Source organism: Capra hircus, chromosome 7, assembly GCF_001704415.2.
Source record: "Capra hircus breed San Clemente chromosome 7, ASM170441v1, whole genome shotgun sequence".
Lineage (NCBI taxonomy): Eukaryota > Metazoa > Chordata > Mammalia > Artiodactyla > Bovidae > Capra > Capra hircus.
Window position 1 is genome coordinate 2,174,569 of NC_030814.1, and position 21,708 is coordinate 2,196,276.

The 21,708-nt window shown below is 40.9% G+C and overlaps 1 protein-coding gene across 1 annotated transcript in view; it reads left to right on the plus strand.

The window, feature by feature from the left end:
• PJA2 (praja ring finger ubiquitin ligase 2) overlaps positions 1-21,708 on the plus strand; it is a 78,722-nt gene that overhangs the window by 10,162 nt on the left and 46,852 nt on the right. Inside the window, exons 2-4 of the mRNA XM_018049984.1 lie at positions 10,813-10,930; positions 14,090-14,290; positions 15,921-16,971. Of these exons, the coding sequence (XP_017905473.1) occupies positions 10,900-10,930; positions 14,090-14,290; positions 15,921-16,971 (1,283 nt within the window). The 5' untranslated portion in view covers positions 10,813-10,899. The remainder of the gene's footprint in view (positions 1-10,812; positions 10,931-14,089; positions 14,291-15,920; positions 16,972-21,708) is intronic.

The window sequence follows — 21,708 nt, forward strand, 5'->3', positions numbered from 1 at the left end:
GATGTTTCTTTTTTTTTTTTTTGATAGTACACACATCTCAGTATCTATCACAGATACATTATTCTGAGCATATTTTGTGTTTTTTTAGCATCAAATGACATTTGTTACCTTTTGGTATTCATAACATTGAATTTTTTACTTTCTTTGTTTCCTGTACCCTGGTTTTTTCTTTTTCTGGCTTACTGACATGAAAATAAATCTCTACAGCTTTTTTTTTTCTTAATTGAGGTGTAGTTGATTTACAATGTTAGGTTGGTTCTTTCCAGCTTTGCTGCTTAAAGCTCATTGATTTGTGTATCTCGAAGGAGGGTAGGTTGAGCAGCATTCTTGTTACTTGTGACGCTTGATTCAGAGATCTTCCTGTCTAAATGAGAGGTAAACTTGAGGAGTATTCTTCATCTCTTTTTAAAATGAATTAATACTTTATTCTTTCATCTCACTTTTCTTTGACTCTAATCTTTTCCTGCCTTAGCCAATTATACTTTAAGGTAAACCACAGAAATTATTTATTGTTCTAGTGTGTTGAGAGTTGTATTTCACTTCTTGCCTCAAAGATTGCTATTGATAGTCTTAAAAAAATTTTTTTACAAGACTTTTCTTTAACAGAATGAGAAGTTTATAAAAACTTAGTGAGATACAAGCTTTACCAGAACAGAATTTGAAAATACAGCTTTTTGTCTATAAAAATTTTTAGATTATTTGTTTCTGATTACATATGTTTGAGTTACATTTTGTAATGTAATTTTCACTGTACCAGTGCTGAGTTTATTGTTTCTTTTTTACAATAGTTTGCAAAACTATCTTCAGAGAAGAGTAGTAGTTAAGAGTAGTAGGTAAGGGGGAGAAGGCAGTGGCACCCACTCCAGTACTCTTGCCTGGCAAATCCCATGGGCGGAGGAGCCTGGTGGGCTGCAGTCCATGGGGTGGCTAAGAGTCTGACACGACTGAGCGACTTCACTTTCACTTTTCACTTTCATGCTTGGAGAAGGAAATGGCAGCCCACTCCAGTGTTCTTGCCTGGAGAATCCCAGGGACAGGGGAGCCTGATGGGCTGCCGTCTGTGGGGTCGCACAGAGTCGGACACAACTGAAGTGACTTAGCAGCAGCAGGTTAAGGGAAGAGTAGTAGATAATCAGGTATAGCCTTCTGTCTTATCTCTTGTTACTAGGGATAACAAACCCTTTTCATCTCAGAAGTTTTAACAGCTGTTCCTTAAAATTTCTCTCTGATTTAGGTAGTATTATTATCGTTTCTAAAGTTGTTCATTTGCAGAGTTTGCTAGTCATACCTTGGAAGTTTTCCTGTGGTGGTGGTGGTCATTCACTTAGTCATGTCTGACTCTTGTGAGCCCATGGACTGCAGCACGCCAAGTTTCCCTGTCCTTCACTATCTCCCTGAGTTTGCTCAAACTCCTGTCCATCAAGTCAAACTCCTGTCCATTTCATCCTGTCATCCCTTCTCCTCTTACCCTCAGTCTTTGCCAGCATCAGGGTCTTTCCCAGTGAGTCAGCTTTTCTCATCAGGTGGCCAAAGTATTAGAGCTTCAACTTCAGCACCATTCCTTCCAATGAATATTGGGTTGATTTCCTTTAGAATTGACTGGTTTGATCTCCCTGTTGTCCAAGGGACTCTCAAGAGTATTCTCCAGCACCACAGTTCAAAAGCATAAATTCTTTGGTGCTCAGCCTTCTTTATGGTCCAAGTCTCACATCCATACATGACTACTGGAAAAACAATAGCCTTAACTATACAGACCTTTGTCAGCGAAATGATGTCTCTGCTTTTTAATACACTGTCTAGGTTTTTCATAACTTTTCTTCCAAAAAGCAAGTGTCTTTTAATTTGGTGGCTGCAGTCACCATCTGCAGTTACTTTGGAGCTCAAGAAAATGATATCTGAGACTGTTTCTACATTTTCCCCATCTATTTGCCATGAATTGATGGGACCGGATGCCAAGATCTTAGTTTTCTGAATGTTGAGTTTTAAGCCAGCTCCTTTTTCACCTTCATCAAGAGGCTCTTTAGTTCCTCTTTGCTTTCTGCCATAAGGGTGGTGTCGTCTGCATATCCGAGGCTATCGACATTTCTTCCCACGGCCCTGATTTCAGCTTGTGCTTCAGCTAGCTGGGCGTTTCACACGATGTGCTCTGCAAATACGTTAAATGAGCAGAGTGGCAGTAGACAGCTTTGATGTACTTTGCGAATTTTGAACCAGTTCATTGTTCCTGTTCAGTTCTGACTGTTGCTTCTTGTCCTGCATACAGGCTTCTCAGGAGGCAGGTAATGTGGTCTGGTATTCCCATCTCATTAAGAATTTTCACAATGTGTTGTGATCCATACAGTTAAAGGCTTTAGCATAATCAATGAAGCAGAAGTACATCTTTCTGTGGAATTCCTTGCTTTCTCTGTGATCCAGCATATGTTGGCAGTTTGATCTCTTGTGCAGCAGCCTGTAACTTTAAGTCTGATTGGTTGCTTGATTCACTGCAATTAGTTGAGGTAATATGTCCAGTTGATTACAGTGGTATATGGAATTAATATCACCTTAGTCCTCATTTATTGTGTGTATACTAGTTAGATGTACTGAATATTTTGCACTTGTAAATATGTATAAGCAATCATTGGTGCTTGTTGATAGAAAACATGAAAAATCTAGAGATCCATTAAAAATAATACGTAAGTGTCAGATGTAATGAAAGTATAAGCTTAAGTTGCTAATAGTGGATTTTTATTAATCTCTCGGGACATTTACTTTGCCTTGGCAGCTGAAAATGGGAGGATGAGACGATGCTAGGGAGCTAGGCTTGAATGCGATGGGCTCCAGCATATATGAGACTGCTTTCTGGTGGCATCTGTCAGAGCTCGTCATAAATCTGTTTTGTCATGAAGTTTTTAGTTTTGAATTTATAGCTTAAGTGTGGAAATAATTACAAAGCTTTGTGTGACTAAAAAATTATTTTACTGAAAGGAAACATGGGCTAGGTAATTATAAGAGAAATTTTAAGAACCGTTTCTAGGGCACTTTGATGTATGTAAAGCTAAATATGGGAGAATACAAAATAAATACTTCAGAGAGCTTGGAAGAGTAATTAAGACTTCCCCCCTCTTAAAATAGTTGGATCAAGCTGTATTTGTTTCTGAAATATTGTTTGTTCTTTTTTTTTTTAATATATAATATTATCTAAGCTTTAGGTGTTCAACATTTGTGTTCAGTACAAAGTGATCATCACTAGAAGTCTGGTTACCATTCATCATCATTTACTCGACCCCTTTCACCTCTTGTGCCCACCCCCCTTAATTAACTTTTCTGTTTCTGCCTCTAAGTCACGTCAGTCACTGTAAAAGTAGATTATTTCTAGGCAATCTAATGAACGGGCTTCCCCGGTGGCTCAGATGGTAAAGAATCTGCCCGTAATGAGGGAGACCTGGATTCGATCCCTAGGTTGGGAAGATCTCTTGGAGGAGGGCATGGCAACGCACTCCGGTATTGTCTGGAGAATCCCATGGACAGAGGAGCCTGGTGGGCTTTGGTTCATGGGGTTGCAGAGAGTCATTTCTCAAAGTGATCATGACCGAAAGTCTAGTTACCATTCATTACCACATACTTGACCCCCTTCACCCATTTTGCCCACCACCTTAATTAACTTTTTTGTTTCTAAAAGGACACTTTTAAAGTAGATTATTTCTAGGCAATCTATTGAATAGGAGAAAATATTTGAAAATCATGTATTTGATAAGGGGTTAATATTCAAAATGTATAAATAATTCATGCAACTCAATAACAAAAAAATAAGTAGACCTTTTTCCAAAGAAGACATACAGATGGCTCTCAGACACATGAAAACATGCAGAGTTTAGGTGCTAAGCCGCAGTGCAGACATTGTCAGCAAGCGAATGGTGCAGATAATTCATTTACACTGTCGTCCCCAACATGGCGCTCCCAGGATGAGAACAGGCAGGTCTCTAATAGGGAGAAAATGCACTTTTGTGAGATGGTATTAGAGAATCTTTGTGGTGGGGACGCATAAGAAAATTCAGAATCTATGCACAGGTTATTTAAATCGGTTGTATTTATCTAATACAGGGTAGTTTTGTGCAGTAATAGACGTAACAGCTCAGGATGTGTATTATATCATAGTTTCTGTGGGTCAGACGTCCAGGAGCAGCCTGACTGGATGGTTTTGGCTCAAGGCCTCATGAGGGTTACAATCAAGATGGAACTGCAGTCATAAAAAGCCTTGAAGGAGGCTGAAGAATCTGCTTCCTAGATGGGTTATTCTCATGGCTATTTCCAGAAGACGTTGGTTTCTTCTGCCTTTGGCAGAAACTGCCAGTCCTCATCACATGGGCCATTCTGCAGGACTGCGGAGCGATCTTAGGGTACAGCAGCCCGCTTCTCTGAGAGAGCGCGAGCCAAGAGCGTGAGGAGGAAGCCGCAGTGTCTTGTGCCGGAGTCTCGTACATCACATAGTCACTGCTGTCACTTTGTCTTCATTAGAAACAAGTTACTAAGGATAGCCCACACTTAATGGGAACCAATCAGGTTCTGCTTTTTTAAGGAGAAGTATCAGAGGATTCGTGGACATGCTGTAAAACCACTACATTATCCTAACAGCTATGGTGATATTACACAAATGAGTAGCCTACATTGCAAAAATAATAGTGATGAATGTGAACTTTGAATATTACACAGGCCGGAGCATTAGGTGACTACTCAGTGGCATGTGTGTGCGCACATGCATGCATGCTAAGTCACTTCATTCGTGTCTGGCTCTTTCTGACCCCATGGACTGTAGCCTTCCAGTCTGGACAGAGTTGCCATGTATAGGAGAACTGATTCTGAAGGCAGTTCAAGGTGTAGCTTGGTGTGTGTGTGTTCAACTTCAGTGTATATTGTGTTCATTTAGGTATATGAGCACTCATTATTCTGTTCGCTTGAGTCTTTTGCTTTATTACTATTTTAGATTTTTAGTTTTCTGAATTACTTCTACTACTAGCTTTCGTTTAATGTGTGTGAGTTGGAACTTGAATCTAAGTGTTCCCAGCTCTTTGTTTCTTGTAACTGTATGTCTCCATTTCCATCAGAGACAGGGGCACAGCCTGGTCATGCATTCATCTATCCCTTCATCGACAGTTGTTTAAATATGTGTCACCATGTCACACGGTGTACCGACACGGTTCATTTAATAGACATGACACACTTAAAGCAAGGTCTTTGTCTTTAGATTCACTCTTTCAGCTCTGCCGTGGGAGGTAGGGCCCATATTCAGCCTTTTCCTTGTGTTCTTTTGAAGACTGTTCCCATTACCTGTCTGTAACTGCTGGCATATTATCCTAGTTAAGGGGTAAAATGATGACACCTAAGTTAATAATTGGAAGATCTAGAATTAATACTTCCCTGATTAATTCCTTTAATTCTTAGACAACAGCACATTTGTATAGTGTTTTTTTGTTTTGTTTTTGCAATTAGGAGGAAGTATGTGAACACTCTTAAGAATTTGAAATGAATAATTGTCACAAGTAGAGAGGAATCATATATTATTATTAGATGAATAGTACTAGCAAAGGAAACATTTCTTCAGAGAAAAGAGACCAAATGTTCCCAATAAACTTTACGTACAATCTGCCACTGATGAATTGATTGTTTTAATCTTGACGTGTAACTATGGTTTTTATTGTTCATCCTCTGTTCTGCTTTCTTTTCTCTTTTATACTTCAGAGATAGGAATGAGTGCCCTGTTGTAGGGCTTATCTGTGGGAGAAGGCAGTGGCACCCCACTCCAGCACCCTTGCCTGGAAAATCCCAGGGACAGGGGAGCCTGGTGGGCTGTGGTCCATGGGGTCGCAACTGAGCGACTTCACTTTCACTTTCCACTTTGATGCATTGGAGAAGGAAATGGCAACCCACCCCAGTGTTCTTGTCAGAGAATCCCAGGGACAGAGGAGCCTGGTGGGCTGCCACCTACGGGGTCGCACAGAGTCGGACACGACTGAAGCGACTTAGCAGCAGCAGCAGCAGCAGCAGGACGTATCTATATAGCTGGCCTGGATAAAATAGAGATAATTGATATCCACAGAGAGATTCTAGTTTACATTTTATTCATAAGACAAGAACCACTATTGAAAATGACAATGATGATAGAAGAAGCAGGGAACAAGAAACACAAGAAATCTGAAAAATTATTAGAATATTAGAAAGCCAGAAATACAAAAGTACATGAACTCTATCATTCTGTACATTGAAAATGAGAAAGAAAGGTTTAGAGACGAAGAATTAAACTCTGTGGGCCAAATACAGAGAAAATAAGGCAAGAAAAATGAATAACTGAGGAAATTTTATGTGAGTCTTTAAAGCAGCCCTTAGGACTTAGAACTGGACATGGAACAACAGACTGGTTCCAAATAGGAAAAGGAGTACGTCAGGGCTGTATATTGTCACCCTGCTTATTTAATTCTATGCAGAGTACATCATGAGAAATGCTGGACTGGAAGAAGCACAAGCTAGAATCAAGATTGCCGGGAGAACTATCAGTAACCTCAGATATGCAGATGACACCACCCTTATGGCAGAAAGTGAAGAGGATCTAAAAAGCCTCTTGATGAAAGTGAAAGAGGAGAGTGAAAAAGTTGGCTTAAAGCTCAACGTTCAGAAAATGAAAATCATGGCATTTGGTCCCATCACTTCATGGGAAATAGATGGGGAAACAGTGTCAGACTTTATTTTTGGGGGCTCTAAAATCACTACAGGTGGTGGTTGCAGCCGTGCAATTAAAAGACACTTACTCCTTGGAAGAAAAGTGATGACCAACCTAGATAGCATATTGAAAAGCAGAGACATTACTTTGCCGACTAAGGTCCGTCTAGTCAAGGCTGTGGTTTTTCCAGTGGTCATGTATGGATGTGAGAGTTGGACTCTGAAGAAGGCTGAGCGCCGAAGAATTGATGCTTTTGAACTGTGGTGTTGGAGAAGATTCTTGAGAGTCCCTTGGACTGCAAGGAGATCCAACCAGTCCATTCTAAAGGAGATCAGCCCTGGGATTTCTTTGGAAGGAATGATGCTAAAGCTGAAACTTCAGTGCATTGGCCACCTCATGCAGAGTTGACTCATTGGAGAAGACTCTGCTGCTGGGAGGGATTGTGGGCAGGAGGAGAAGGGGACGACAGAGGATGAGATGGCTGGATGGCATCACTGACTCAATGGGCATGAATCTGAGTGAACTCCAGGAGTTGGTGACAGACAGGGAGGCCTGGTGTGCTGCAATTCATGAGGTCACACAAGAGTCGGACACGACTGAGCGACTGAACTGAAAGTAACCCTACTAGTGCTATGTGATAGAAAATTTTTAAATGGCCAAAGAAAGTCCTTGTGAAATACAGAATACCATTTCATGAGAGAAAATCCTAGTTATTCTAGAAAGAAAAATTGCTTTACTTACAAAAGAACAAGAAATAAACTGACAGGACAGTTTCTTAGCAACAACATGGGATGCTTAGAAAGCAGTGCCTTTTAGAGGTTGGAAAAATGATTTTGTTTTGAACAGAAGTCAAGAGTGTGATGGAAAGAGGAACTATTTTGATATGTAAAGACTCAACTTCTACCTGCTTACATAAAATTCCTAAAACAATTACTTGAGAATCTTCTAATAAAGACAAAAGGAACACACCCCTGTTCCTGAAACAAAGAAAAGAGGGGAGAACATGGATTTCAAATGAGGGGACCTAACTCAGAACACAACCAGAAGATAGCCCAGAAGTGTCGGATCTTGACAGCAAGTAGACTTCGTTTTTATCGGGAAGTTGGAGGGCTCCAAAAAGAATCTTTTAGGAAGAAATGGATTTATGTTGAAGAAAAGCTTGATTAAGAAAGGGGGGGAATTTTAACGGTTTCTGCGCTCTCACCACCTCTGTCTCCGCGGCACGCTCTGATGGGGCTTCTGTGTTCACCGTTCTGCCTAAGACGCCGTTGTCAAGAGCCCCAGTCCCCTCCCTGTTGCTAGGCCCAGGGTCAGCTACAGATCCTTGCCACGTGCTTCTTTTAGCAGCAGGCTGGCCCAGCGGATCGCTTCTGTCATCTGAAGTGCTTTCTTCATTGGCATCCACACTCCTAGAGTTTTCTCTTTCTCTCACGTGCCTCTTTCACTGGTTGGTTTTCCAGGCAATTCTTTTTCCCTGACCTCTTAATTTTAGAGGCCATCTCTAACAAACCCTTTTTGAATATTAATCTATATCCTGATAACTCCCAAATTATACTGGCAGTTCAAAATTCTCCAGTCAGCTCCAGCCTCTTATTTAACATTTCTACTTGGAGTGTTCTTGCCTGGAGAGTCCCAGGGACGGGGGAGCCTGATGGGCTGCCGTGTATGGGGTCGCACAGAGTCGGACACGACTGAAGCGACTTAGCAGTAGCATCTAGTAGATACCTCAGATTTAATACATCCAGAAGTAAACTCAGTATACGTTCTCCAAACCTGCTTCTTCCACAAATTTCCTACGTCAGGTAATGGCCCATCTGTTTTTCTAGTTGCCTAGGCTGTAAAACTTAAGAATCAACCTCATATTCTGACCTTCCTGTATAACCTATATCAGAAAATTTTGTTGCCTCTGCTTTCAGAATATATCCACAGTCTGGTAAACTCTCACTGCCTCTGTTTTCACCCTGGTCCAAACCACTGTGAGCTGGTGTCAGTATTTTCATAGCTTTCTAACCAGTCTCGCGACCTTTGACCCTGTTTCCTTCAGTCTGAACACAGTAGCCAGAGTGTTCCTTTTAAAGAAGTGAGGTAATGTCTCTTCTGAGAACTATTTAGTGGTTTTCCATCTCACTCAGAATAACACCTGCATTTCTTACATTGGGCTTCCCTGGCAGCTCAGCTGGTAAAGAATCCGCCTGCAGTGCGGGAGACCTGGGTTTGATCCCTGGGTTGGAAAGATCCCCTGAAGGGAAAGGCTACGCACTCCAGTATTATGGCCTGGAGAATTCCATGGACAGTCTGGGGTTGCAAAGAGTCAGACATGACTGAGTGACTTTCAGTTTGGCTTTCTGGTCTTACCTTGTAACGACTTACGTGATCAGTTCCATTTTACTCCCCCATCCGTAATTTAACCCCATCTGTCACTTGCTCATTCCATCCCAGACTTGTTGCCGTGGTCACTTCTGGGAATCCTCACTTGAGAGTCTCCTTTTGTACTGCTGAGGATGTTCTTTCCCACACGTGGGGCTCCCTCTCTCACGGGTGTTTGCCCAGTGATCCCTTTCTTGGTGAGGCCGTCCCTAACTGTGCTGTTTTAAGCTGCATAATCCCAGCAGCTCTTGAGTCCCAGCTCTGCTTTGCTCCATAGATGTTATCTGTGGGCTTCCCAAGTGGCTCAGTGGTAAAGAATCCGCCTGCCAATGCAGGAGACACAGGTTCAGTCTCTGGATGGAAGAGATCTCCCTGGACGAGAAAGTGGCGGCCTACGCCAGTGTTCTTGCCTGGGAAAGTCCCATGGACAGAGGAGCCTGGTGGGCGCCAAGTCCCTGGGGTCGCAAGAAGACTGACTCCACTGAGCGACTGAGCGCGTGCACACACGTGTGTTGTCTCACATCTATTTCTTGTTTTATTTAGTGTCTGTACCCCGTACTACAATGTTTTTGTCTCTTTTGTTCATTTTCGTATCTTCAGCACTGAAGATAGTGCCCGGAATATTGCCTTATTTCCAAGAAAAGGCTTTGGGTGAAATATCCATGCGCTCAAATCCATGGCCATGCTTTAAGTCTGCCGTGTATTGTGCTGTGAGTCTGTGAAGCTGCCAGTTACTGCAGGTTGTTTTTCTTATTATTAAAACAGTATTAATCAGAGCTTGTAAACACAAGCTTGCCAGTATGGCAGGATTATTGTTTTGATATTCCTTTCCCTTTTAGCTACTGTTAACAGTCTGACTTGACTCAGCAATATTAGAGCAGTAAACAGCCTATTGCTGGGTTTATAATTTATATGGGAGAATGTGTATGTATACTTTTATATGTGGTAATTTATAGCTAGCTATATGGCTAGACAGATAGCATATAGATTGAAACTAATTTTCAGAGCTGGCATCTTCTAATAACTTTAAGTTGGTGGTGGGCAGTTAGCAGTAGCTCAGGTGTTAAGGTGTTTAAATAAAAAGCTAAGCTCTTGCCAAACTTTAAAAAGCACAGGTTGTAACTTTTAAAATACTAAATAAATGGATTAATTTCAAAACATGAAGTTTTTATATGTTACATGGTAAATTTTGTTTTCCTGATTTAGAATAGGTTCTTTGGGATTAAAATATCTGGTCAATTGACTATTCTAAAGAATAGTCGACATATCATTGTTTACACTTATCGTCATAAGCCATTACACGTTTTTTAAATGAAGTTTGTGTTCTTAGGGCTAACTTCTTTTAACAGTGGCAGGGCTAAGGGAACTTTAGTGTTGGATGGAGAAGCAAAGATAGCATAGTTTGTAGCAGATGCCCGAAGTGCTGTATAACAGAAGCTTGGTCATAGACCCCAGTCCACACTTCTCCTGATATATCTGCTTATGTGCTTACAAATTATTCCTGTGTTATCGTCATTGTCCGTCTTAAGGATGATATGTACTTAAGGCAAGGTTTTCCAAGAGGATGCTGAATGTCTTCGAATAGCCATCTTCATAGTTGTGGGATTCTTGTGATTGCCTTCTCAAACCCAGCGAGCATTTCTGGGGTGGTGTGAGCGAGCTAAGAGCTCCGCTAGAAGCGCTAGTTGTGCCGTTCTGTTTTGTGCTTCTGTTTTTATTAATGTTGTGTTTAACCTGTGGTTTCTTTGTAGGAATCTTTTGCAGCTTATCCATTGTGTGAGTAAAAACTAAACCACATCCATAATTCCACTGAACTGGGTACACGGACACTGCCGTCTATGTCACAGTATATTGAGAACGAGCCAGCAGGTGAGCAGTTTGCGTTAGTCACTCTAGATGGAGGACTTGATATTTTCCCCTCTGGGTTCCTTGTGAACTGTATACGATGTTTAATCTTGGTCTTATTTAAGGCCAGTTTCAGTCCATGTACTGAATATTTATAAAGCTTAATTTCTAATTTTTGATACAAAGATGAGTATAAATAGAAATTGTTACATTTTCTTTTCCTACCCCCTTGGCATCTGTTGTGGTTTACACTTTGGAGACTATTTTTTTGGAGGTGTTGTTAAAGGTACTGGTTCTGGAGTCACCAGTTCAGTCCAGTCGCTCAGTCGTGTCCGACTCTTTGTGACCATGAACCACAGCACGCCAGGCCTCCCTGTGCATCACCAGCTCCCGGAGTTCACTCAGACTCACGGCCATCGAGTCAGTGATGCCATCCAGCCATCTCATCCTTGGTCGTCCCCTTCTGCTCCCGCCTTCCATCTTTCCCAGCATCAGGGTCTTAGTTAGCGCTTCACATCAGGTGGCCAAAGTATGGGAGTTTCAGCTTCAGCACCAGTCCTTCGAATGAACACCCAGGACTGATTTCCTTTAGGATGGACTGGTTGGATCTCCTTGCAGTCCAAGGGACTCTCAAGTCTTCTCCAACATCACAGTTCAAAAGCATCAGTTCTTTGGTGCTCAGCTTTCTTTATAGTCCACCTCTCACATTCATACATGACCACTGGAAAAACCATAGCCTTGACTAGACGGACCTTTGTTGGCAAAGTAATGTCTCTACTTTTTAACATGCTGTCTAGGTTGGTGATAGCTTTTCTTCCAAGGAGAGTGTCTTTTAATTTCATGGCTGCAGTCATCATCCGCAGTGATTTTGGAGCCCAGAAAAATAAAGTCAGCCACTGTTTCCACTGTTTCCCCGTCTATTTCCCATGAAGTGATGGGACCAGATGCCATGATCTTAGTTTTCTGAATATTGAGCTTTAAGGCAACTTTTTCACTCTTCTTTTCACTTTCATCAAGAGGCTCTTTAGTTCTTCTTCACTTTCTGTCATAAAGGTGGTGTCCTTTGCATATCTGAGGTTATTGATATTTCTCCCAGCAATCTTGATTCCAGCTTGTGCTTCATCCAGCCCAGCGTTTCTCATGATTTACTCTGCATATAAGTTAAATAAGCAGGGTGACAATATACAGCCCTGACGTACTTCTTCCTGATTTGGAACCAGTCCATTGTTCCATGTCCAGTTCTAACTGTTGCTTCCTGACCTGCATACAGATTTCTCAGGAGGCAGGTTAGTTGGTCTGGTATTCCCATCTCTTGAAGAATTTTCCACAGTTTGTTGTGATCCACACAGTCAAAGGCTTTGGCATAGTCAGTTAAGTAGAGTAGATGTTTTTCTGGAACTCTCTTGCTTTTTCTGTGATCAGGCGGATGTTGGCAATTTGATCTCTGGTTCCTCTGCCTTTTCTAAATCCAGCTTGACATCTGGAAGTTCACGGTTCACGTATTACTGAAGCCTGGTTTGGAAAATTTTGAGCATTACTTTATTTGCGTGTGAGATGAGTGCAGTTGTGCAGTAGTTTGAGCATTCTTTGGCATTGCCTTTCTTTGGGATTGGAATTTGTGCTTAGACGCAATTATATTTTTTGTTTTAATACCCTAAAACAAATATGTAACTTTCATTTACTGACTATTCCATATTCTGTGAGGAAATATTTTATTAGTTCCTGCATAATATATGTAAATTGCCCTTGACTAAGCAAACTTATTCTTTGTGTAGATGTGAGATAATGTCCTACTTAGTAAAAGATGCTAATCTTTGCTGTTATATATCGCTTAGGCTCAGAACTTAGTACTTACGTTGTTCAGATATTTTTGACTTTTTTTTACCATGCGTATAACATTGGTAGTTTTGAAAAGTTTGACTTGGCTCACCACTGTTTTCTTTTGGAGAGTTTTACTTGACCCTAATCTTCGGGGTATATTTTATTGTGGTCCAGTTGGTTCTTTGTAGTATAGATAGCGTTAAATAAATTCTGTGAGAAACGTAGATAGCATATTAAAAAGCAGAGACATTACTTTGCTGACAAAGGTCCGTATTATTCAAAGCTGTGGTTTTTGCAGTAATCATGTGTGGATGTGAGAGTTGGACTATAAAGAAGGCTGAGCGCCGAAGAATTGGTGCTGCATTTGAACTGTTGTGTTGGAAAAGACTCTTGAGAGTCTCTTGGACTGCAAGGAGATCCAACCAGTCCCTCCTTAAGGAAATCAGCCCTGAATATTCATTGGAAGGACTGATGCTCAAACTGAATCTCCAGTACTTTGACCAGTTGATGTGATGCTGGGAAAGATGGAAGGTGGGAAGAGAAGGGGACGACAGAGGACAAGGTGGTTGGATGGCATCACCGACTTGATGGATATGGGTTTGAGTAAGCTCTGGGAAATAGTGAAGGACAGGGAGGCCTGGTGTGCTGCAGTCCATGGGGTCACAGAGTCGGACACAACTGAACAACTGAACAGCAATTTGACTGGAATTTATTCACTTTTAATGTAATTGAAACCATTATATTATATGCGAGTAATTCACTCAACAAATTTGTATTGAGCAGTTATACATAAGGTACTTAGATAATTTGAAGGATCATTCTCCAATCCTTTAGCAGCTTTTACAGTCTAGTAATTTGGCATGTGGAAAAAATTGGGGGTAGGTTATGTTATAAAAAGCTGCAGTACCTTAAAGGAACCAAGAAAAGATATTTGGGGGAGGGATGAAGGGGGTCACATAATTCTCAGAAAGTAATATACGCATTTTTCGAGTTAGTTTTATGTTACTAGTAAGGGGCACTTGGCGTTCAGTAGCATATGATTTGACAGATAATAGCATATATGTCCATTGGCAGGCAGGCACGCTGGCCTCTGAGCACCCTAAGTGGTCGGGATGTCAGTCTCAGTGAAGAAGACTCCCACCAGAGTCGCCATGTGTTGCAGGAAGGGGGATCCCTTCCAGGGCCCGAAACTGGGCTCTTGTCTAACACTCGGAGATGAATTGTCTGAGGAGACACATGTGCTGACAAAGCAAGAGATTTTATTGGGAAAGGGTGCCCGGGGGAGAGCAGCAGGGTGAGGGAGCCCAGGAGAGTGTCACAACGAAAGCCACGGCTGTGCCTCTTTCTGACTGTGTCTTTCAGTGATGGATCAAGACTCTAGCAAGGCTGCCTGGCCAAAACCAGCAGGAGGGTATCAGACCATTACCGGCAGGAGATACGGCAGAAGACATGCGTATGTCAGCTTCAAGCCGTGCATGACCAGGCACGAGAGGAGCTTAGGTCGGGCTGGCGACGACTATGAAGTGCTGGAACTGGACGGCGCTCCGGAGGAAAGCCCCTCAGGTACGCAGCCTGGAGGTGCTCAGAGCTGTGAGTAGCGATGGAAAAAGTGACCTTGTGGTGCTTGAGATAGTGAGTGGGTTTTGTGTGTGTCTTGAGCATAAATGCTGTGTACTTCCTATCAGGAATTTCTATTTTAAAATTTTCTGTTGAACTTAATAGTATATTCATAGAAGAAAATAGAACGCAGCCTGTCGTTAATCCGTAACAGCATTGTCATCACTGGGATTACACTGTCCCATCGTTCCGCCAGAGGACATGTTCAAGGAAAAGAATTTTCTTTTTTAATGTGCACTGAGTATATTCTCCCCTGCATATTACACTTAAATAGTTTTTTTTGTTGTTTGGTTTTATTTGTATCTCTAAATAATTTAACTTGGTTAATTTGATATTTTTAGAATCATTATATAAAATACAAAGATCAAGTAATAGTTTTTTTATTTAAAATTCCTTAATTATTCATTACTCAAACAGTATTTTGCAGGTATCCATGAACTGTGGCTTCCCAGATGGCTCAGTGGTAAAGAATCTGCCTGCCACTGTGGAGAGGCGGGTCTGATCTCTGGGTTATGAAGACCTGGAGAAGGAAATGGCAACCCACTCCAGTACTCACGCCTGGGAAATCCCGTGGACAGAGGAGCCTGGTGGGCTGCAGTCCATGGGGTCGCAGAGTTGGTCACACTTTGCAACTAAAGAATAACAGCAGTGCCTGTACTGTAACTACACATTTTTAATGTCAATTTCCTCTTATCCTGAGCAAACTTGATAATTCTAGGGTTTTTTTTCTGTCATTTATGTATAAGAATATGAATTATTAGCTAAGGTCATTCTGCTAAAGAAGCCTTTTTGCGATATGACAAGACTTACCTTTAGTTATTTATGATTTATAAAATTTTGTCTCAACAGGTCTTGGTGTCTTAATTTTTTTTTTTTAGTTATACATTAGTGTAAAAGATAGTTGTGCTGAAAGTAATTTGGAGAGTATATAGCATTTTACTCTTGTCTCATAGTTCTTAGAAACTATGACAAAGAGAATCAATATATTGACTTTTTTGTTGTTTTCCAGTCATAGCTGTAACATAACTGAAGTTAACTCATTGTAGATATAACAGTTCATTTTGGGGATAGAAATTTAATATTATATATCTGGTGACTGAGATATAATCTGAATTGACATAGAACACAGTCTCACTTCTGTTAGCTCTGTTACCTGTTTCTATAGCTATTTTAAACCCTTTAAAGAGATCTACGTGTGATAAAATAATTTAAGTCTGAATCGCCCTTTCCAGCCTCTGGAAGAGCAGATTGGTTATCCTAGGCCTTCTCTCAGGTCTCTCATCAGTCTCTCTTAAATATCTTGTATAGAACGCTGTAAGTATTAGGGTTTGGGTGAAAAACCTACAGAAGATGTCTGAGAGAGAGGATATTGAGAGGCTATACAATGGCATAAAAGAACTCACAGGGTAACCAGTCTGCCCCTCCCGGCTAAGTTAGGGCGTATAGAAGCACCAGTCGGAGAAATTCACTCATATTCTCAAATAGGTAATAATTGGTATGGTTTCTAGTTAAAGAGTCATTATTAAATGTTATCTAAATTAGCCCCTCTAAATATGTTTTCTTTTGTTCTGTGAAGGTTCCAGTCCACTGGATCAAGTTCATTCTTCTGTACCCAGTGACCCTTTATTAGAAAAAAGTGAAGCAGAAGTTCCCATTTGTGATACAGCATTGAACCAAACCATTGAGAGCACTCCATCCTTCGCTGCAGTGCGTCATAGCGAGGAAGGCAGGGAGCCCTTAGGAAGCGGCGTGGATCTGCACAGTCACTCTGAGGGAGAATGTACTCCAGGAGCTTGTAATGCTTCAGGTGTCCAACATGGAGTTACACTGGCTCATACTGACTTTTACGATCCAGATGGCAGATGTGGAGAGGATAATGGCCATCTTCAGCTCTCTGCAGGCATTGTGGAAGGTGGCAGCTGTCAGGCAGCACTGGGCGATACGGTATTTGAGTTGGAAAATGGAGAGGCAGAGGCATACACTGGTCTCCCACCAGCAGCTCCCTCTTTCAACTGTGAATTAAGAGACGAGTTTGGAGAGGCAGATTCAGCACCTCCAGTGGAAAGGTCTACTGATCACGCTGAGCTTGTCAGTCAGAACAATCAGGAATTTCAGACAGCCTCTTCTGAAGATGAAGTGGTTAGAAAGAAACAACAAAATAATGCTAGCCAGGAGAGACAGAGAGAAAATTCAGCTGAAGATTCAGCCTGTGCTCCCAGGCATATTTGCAGTGAAGAAACCACCAGTGATAGGGGCAAAAACCAGGGAAGTTCCCTTGAGCAGGTGGTGAGGCCCAAAGTTAGGAAAGTGATAAGTTCAAGCCAGGTGGACCAAGAAACAGGTTTTAATAGGCATGAGGTCAAACAAAGAAGTGTTCAGAGGTGGAGAGAGGCTTTGGAAGTTGAGGAAAATGGCTCAGATGACCTCTTAATAAAATGTGATGAGTATGACGGAGAACATGATTGTATGTTCTTGGATCTGCCTTTCGCAAGAGTCACACAGAGGGAAGCAGAAGATCGCCAGCTAACAGCAGAAAGTGGAGCCCCAGTAAGGCAAGAGGCTGTGGATAACACGTTTTGGAATGGCTGTGGAGATTATTACCAACTGTATGACAAAGATGAAGATAGGTGAGTTTTGTGCAGCGCTTTGTGAGATTGTGTAGTGAGCAAAGCGGCTTATTTTCTAGCACCGTTTATGTTTGGTGGATGGGCTCTCTGCCATGGTCATGGAATCAGCTATTTTTACTCATCAGATATTTTTATTTACCCAGTGCTAGCCATGCATACTGGTTAGTTTTCATAGAACTGCTCTCTGAGGTGTTTCAGTAGTTTATGGATCTTAAAAGTTCAGGTAGTAACTATTCATTATTAAAAAACGATAGTGATACTAATTACTTCAATTCATGGTATTTCAGTTAATGCTGATAAAATGCAAGGTAAACATTTGTTGTATTTTTAAAAATTTCTTATGTTAAGCCAGTCTGGATTTACAGTGTGGTTAAGATCAAGGAAATTTTGGTTGATAATATTATGTTTACTTTGCCAATATTTATTAATATCACCTGCTTATTCTTCCTGTTGTTGTTCCTATCAGTATATTTTTTATTTATTTAGCATTTATTTTTCATTAGTAACTTTATGTGGTACATTTGTTATTTTCCACATTTGTAGATGAAACTGAGGTATAAGAGTATTTACTAACTTCCTAAGGTCACAGAGCTAGTAAAAGGTGGACCTGGAATTTGATTGTCTACTTACTAATTCCAGGCTCTCTGTTCTTCACTGCTGTAATTTACTGTTTTGAGGAGAACATATCACTTGTAAGAAGCATTCTGATTCCTCTTACATAGATCCTTCTTTCCCATACTGTAAGACAACAGAAAGAACAGAGAAATGAAGGATTTCTTTGTCCAGCTGCTGACTTTTCAGTACCCTAGAGTCTAGACTTTTATCTGCTCTTCTACACCTGTGGTCACGCTTGGAATGCTCAATTGCAGTGCAATTTCAAGATTTTCTCAATTTCAGAAAAATATTGTTTTTTTAACTAGAAAGTTCTACAAAGGAAGAAATTTATCTGTGTGAATATGAATGCATTTTATATATTTTCTTTCATATCATAAAATTAATAAAATTGTCTTGATTTGGGGGATGTGTAAATTGAGCTTCCATGCTGGAGCGTGTAGCCTGTAGCAGCGGCTGGAGTCTTTCTGCTGTCGCCTGGACGTTGAGGGCATGTGCCGGCCTGTCTGCTGCTTTGCCAGTGTAGGCGCACAATCTTTTACCCAAAATCCATGAAGTTCTAAAAACAGCAATTGACCACAAAACCCGACTAGTCTTGATTGCAGATCTAGATATGAACTAAAATTAGGCCCCTTTTCGAGTATTCATACAGTTCACTGCAGAAGTATGAAAACATTTGATTTTTGGTGCTGACTTAGACTCCATTGGTAATTTAAGTAGTATTTCTAAATCTTGAGGAGGGGAGGTTGAAGTTCTAAATTCTGAAACATAGTCCTCAGGTTTTTGGATTGGATTCCTTTAGATTACTACTAAAAACACTTAATAATCCTCGATATCTTATGATTTGAAAGTATAAGGTTGGTGTACTTTTTTACCACATTTTTGCTTTTTTGAAGAAAATCATTTAGCTTGGCTATGCTTTCTCCACTATAGACACATTAATCAAAAATAAAAACCTCTTTAGTTTGCATTTTGTAGTCAAGTCTAATGTGATCTAATGAAGTTGCTGAAATATTTATGCTATTTGCCAACCACAAGAAAAAGGATAGTTTTGAGTCTGTGAGGTTTTTGTATTTTTTCTGCTTTATAAAACTTAAAGATGACATACTTGAAGAGTTTTCTCATCATGTTAATAGTATAATAGCTACAAGTAGAACTCTTTTATCAAGAAAATAAACTAAAATTTACTGTGACATTTTATGGTATAGGATTTTTTTGGCCACTTAAAAATATATAGTTTATTCTTTATAAGTGGAAAATATTTTAAAGAATATATGTTTGCTTCCCTGAAAAATTCTAAATGATCATATAAGCACATGTGAAACATTATACTTTATGGGATAAACATTGCAGCTGGTGGAGTTGCTCTGAGCTGTTTGACAGGAACTGAGCACCACCTTATTAAATTAGAGCTGCAAGGGGAATTTTAATAGGCAGTGTATAATTACCAGACTTGGAATTAGACCAAAGAGCTAAGGTTCATACTCGGCTCTTTTGAAATATACCCTGAGAATGTTAATAACTGTTTGAGCACAAGATCATGAGTTTAAAAGAGCCTTTTGCCCATGGCAGCAGATTTTAACCTTGGGCCTAATTGTTCTGAAAAGAGGTGTGCCATCTCCTGACCACTTCTTAGAGCACTGAAGGTTTTTTCTCAGAGTTTTTCTGTCCGTAGGCCTTAACCTTGCTTAAAAGGTAAGAAACCTTACTTATCTAATGTAAACATGTCAGGACAACTTCTTGTTGTCGATGACTTTGGGAGAATGAAAGGAATACTACTTACAGTTGATTTTGATTTGATTTATTTAAAAAGAATTTCTTGAAATCCTCCTAAAGGTCACATTTTGTTCCAGGTACTCTGTAAATACAAATAATAGTGATCCCTGTTGCCTTGATCTTCATCAACCTTATGAGAAAGACAGAATATACAGATAGTTACCATGAGGCTAAATTAAGCTCCTTTCCTCTGCTATGTGTTAGTTGAAATCTGTGAAGACAGCTCCTCTGATCATACTATCTCCCAACAAGTGAGATATCTGTGAACAGCCACAGCAAATATCTGTAAGCACATACTCTAGTATTTCAGCAAAACTTTTTATCTTGTTTCCAAGTTCATAGTTTAGAAGGAATAAATTGGTGATAAATAACTTTGTTCCTCAGGCATACCTGGGGAGTCATAGATTACAGTATTTGGATATTGAGGGAAAAGACCAGAAAGTTGTAAAAGGCAGACACAATTCAAGAAGAAGCCTAGGGGCTTCCCTGGCAGTCCATTGGTCGCAACTGCACACTGCCAAGGGCCGGGGCTTGATCCCCGGTCGGGAGACTAAGCTCCCACAAGCCCCACAATGAGGCCAAAAAAAAGAATAAATCTTAACTATTTGGGTCTTATTTATGAAATGAAGCCGACTTACAGATTTGAACAACTTCTATCGTATCATTTTATCACAACATAATTCAGTGTTAGTACTAGTAAAAAGCCCCAAACTGCTTAGATTATGTTTAGTATACTATTTTTGAGAATGCCGAGAATTATATAATCAGTTCAGTCGCTCAGTCGTGTCCGACTCTTTGCCACCTCACGGACTGCAGCATGCTAGGCCTCCCTGTCCATCACCAACTCCCAGAGTTTACTCAGACTCATGTCCATTGAGTCAGTGATGCCATCCAACCATCTCATCCTCTGTCATCCCCTTCTCCTCCTGCCTTCAGTCTTTCCCAGCATCAGGGTCTTTTCCAGTGAGTCAGTTCTTCACATCAGTCGGCCAAAGTATGGGAGCTTCATCTTCAACATCAGTTCTTCCAATGAATGTTCAGGACTGATTTCCTTTAGGATGGACTGGTTGGATCTCCTTGCAGGCCAAGGGACTCTCAAGAGTCTTCTCCAACACCACACTTTTTAATATAATTTCCTTCCAGCGTATTTTCAATAAAGTTCTAAAATTGTTTTTGATCCACAGCTGGTCAGATAAGAAAACTATGTAAAATTTCATTCTTCCCTAAGCTTCTGTATAGTTGAATTTTTAGGGGTGGTATAAATATATAAATATCAGAGAAGACAGATCAATTCCTTATGAGATTTAGGGACTCAGAGGTTGATTTGGGCTAATTTTGCTTCTTATTTCTAACTAGGATTTGTACCTAAAGTATTTTAATAGAAACCACTTATAGTTTTTTTTAATTGGAGGATAATTGCTTTATAACATGTTGGTTTCTGCTGTACAGTAGGTGTGAATCAGCTGTAAATATACCTATGTCTACATATATCTCCTCCCTCTTGAGCCTCCTCCCACCGCCCCCATCCCACCGCTCTGGATGGTCACAGAGCACCAAGCTTGAGCCCCCTTTGTTGCACAGCACCTGCCCACTAAGTGTCTGTGTATTCCAGTGCTGCGCTCGCAGTCTGTCCCACTTTCTCCTCCCCTCACTGTGCCCACACGTCTTCTCTGTGCTCGCATCTCTGTTCCTGCCCTGCAGGTAGGTTCATCAGTACCGTTTGTCTAGATTCCACGTATCTGTGCTTTTATATTTGCTTTTCTCTTTCTGACTTGCTTCACTGCGCATAATGGGCTCCAGGTTCATCCACCTCAATTCAGCTGACTCACGTTTGTTCCTTTTTATGGGTGAGTGATAGCCCACCGTATATGTGCACCGCAGCTTCTTTATCCGTTCACCTGTCGATGGATGACCAGTTGCTCCCGTGTTCTGGCTGCTGTACACAGTGCTGCCGTGAACGTTGGGGCGCATGTAGCTTTTTTGAATTATGATAGAAAAACCACTTACATGAACGTTGGGGTGCATGTAGCTTTTTTGAATTATGATAGAAAAACCACTTACATGCAGAGTCCATCACGCCAAATGCCAGGCTGGATGGAGCACAACCTGGAATCAAGATTGCTGGGAGAATTGTCAGTAAGCTCAGAGGTGCAGATGACACCACCCTTATGGCAGAAAGTGAAGGCACTAAAGAGCCTCTTGATGGAGGTGGAAGATGAGAGTGGAAAAGCGGACTTAAAACCCAGCATTCAGAAGACTAAGGCCATGCCATCTGGTCCCATCACTTCTGGCAAATAGATGGGGAAACAGTGGAAGCAGTGAGAGGCTTTATTTTCTTGGACTCCAAAA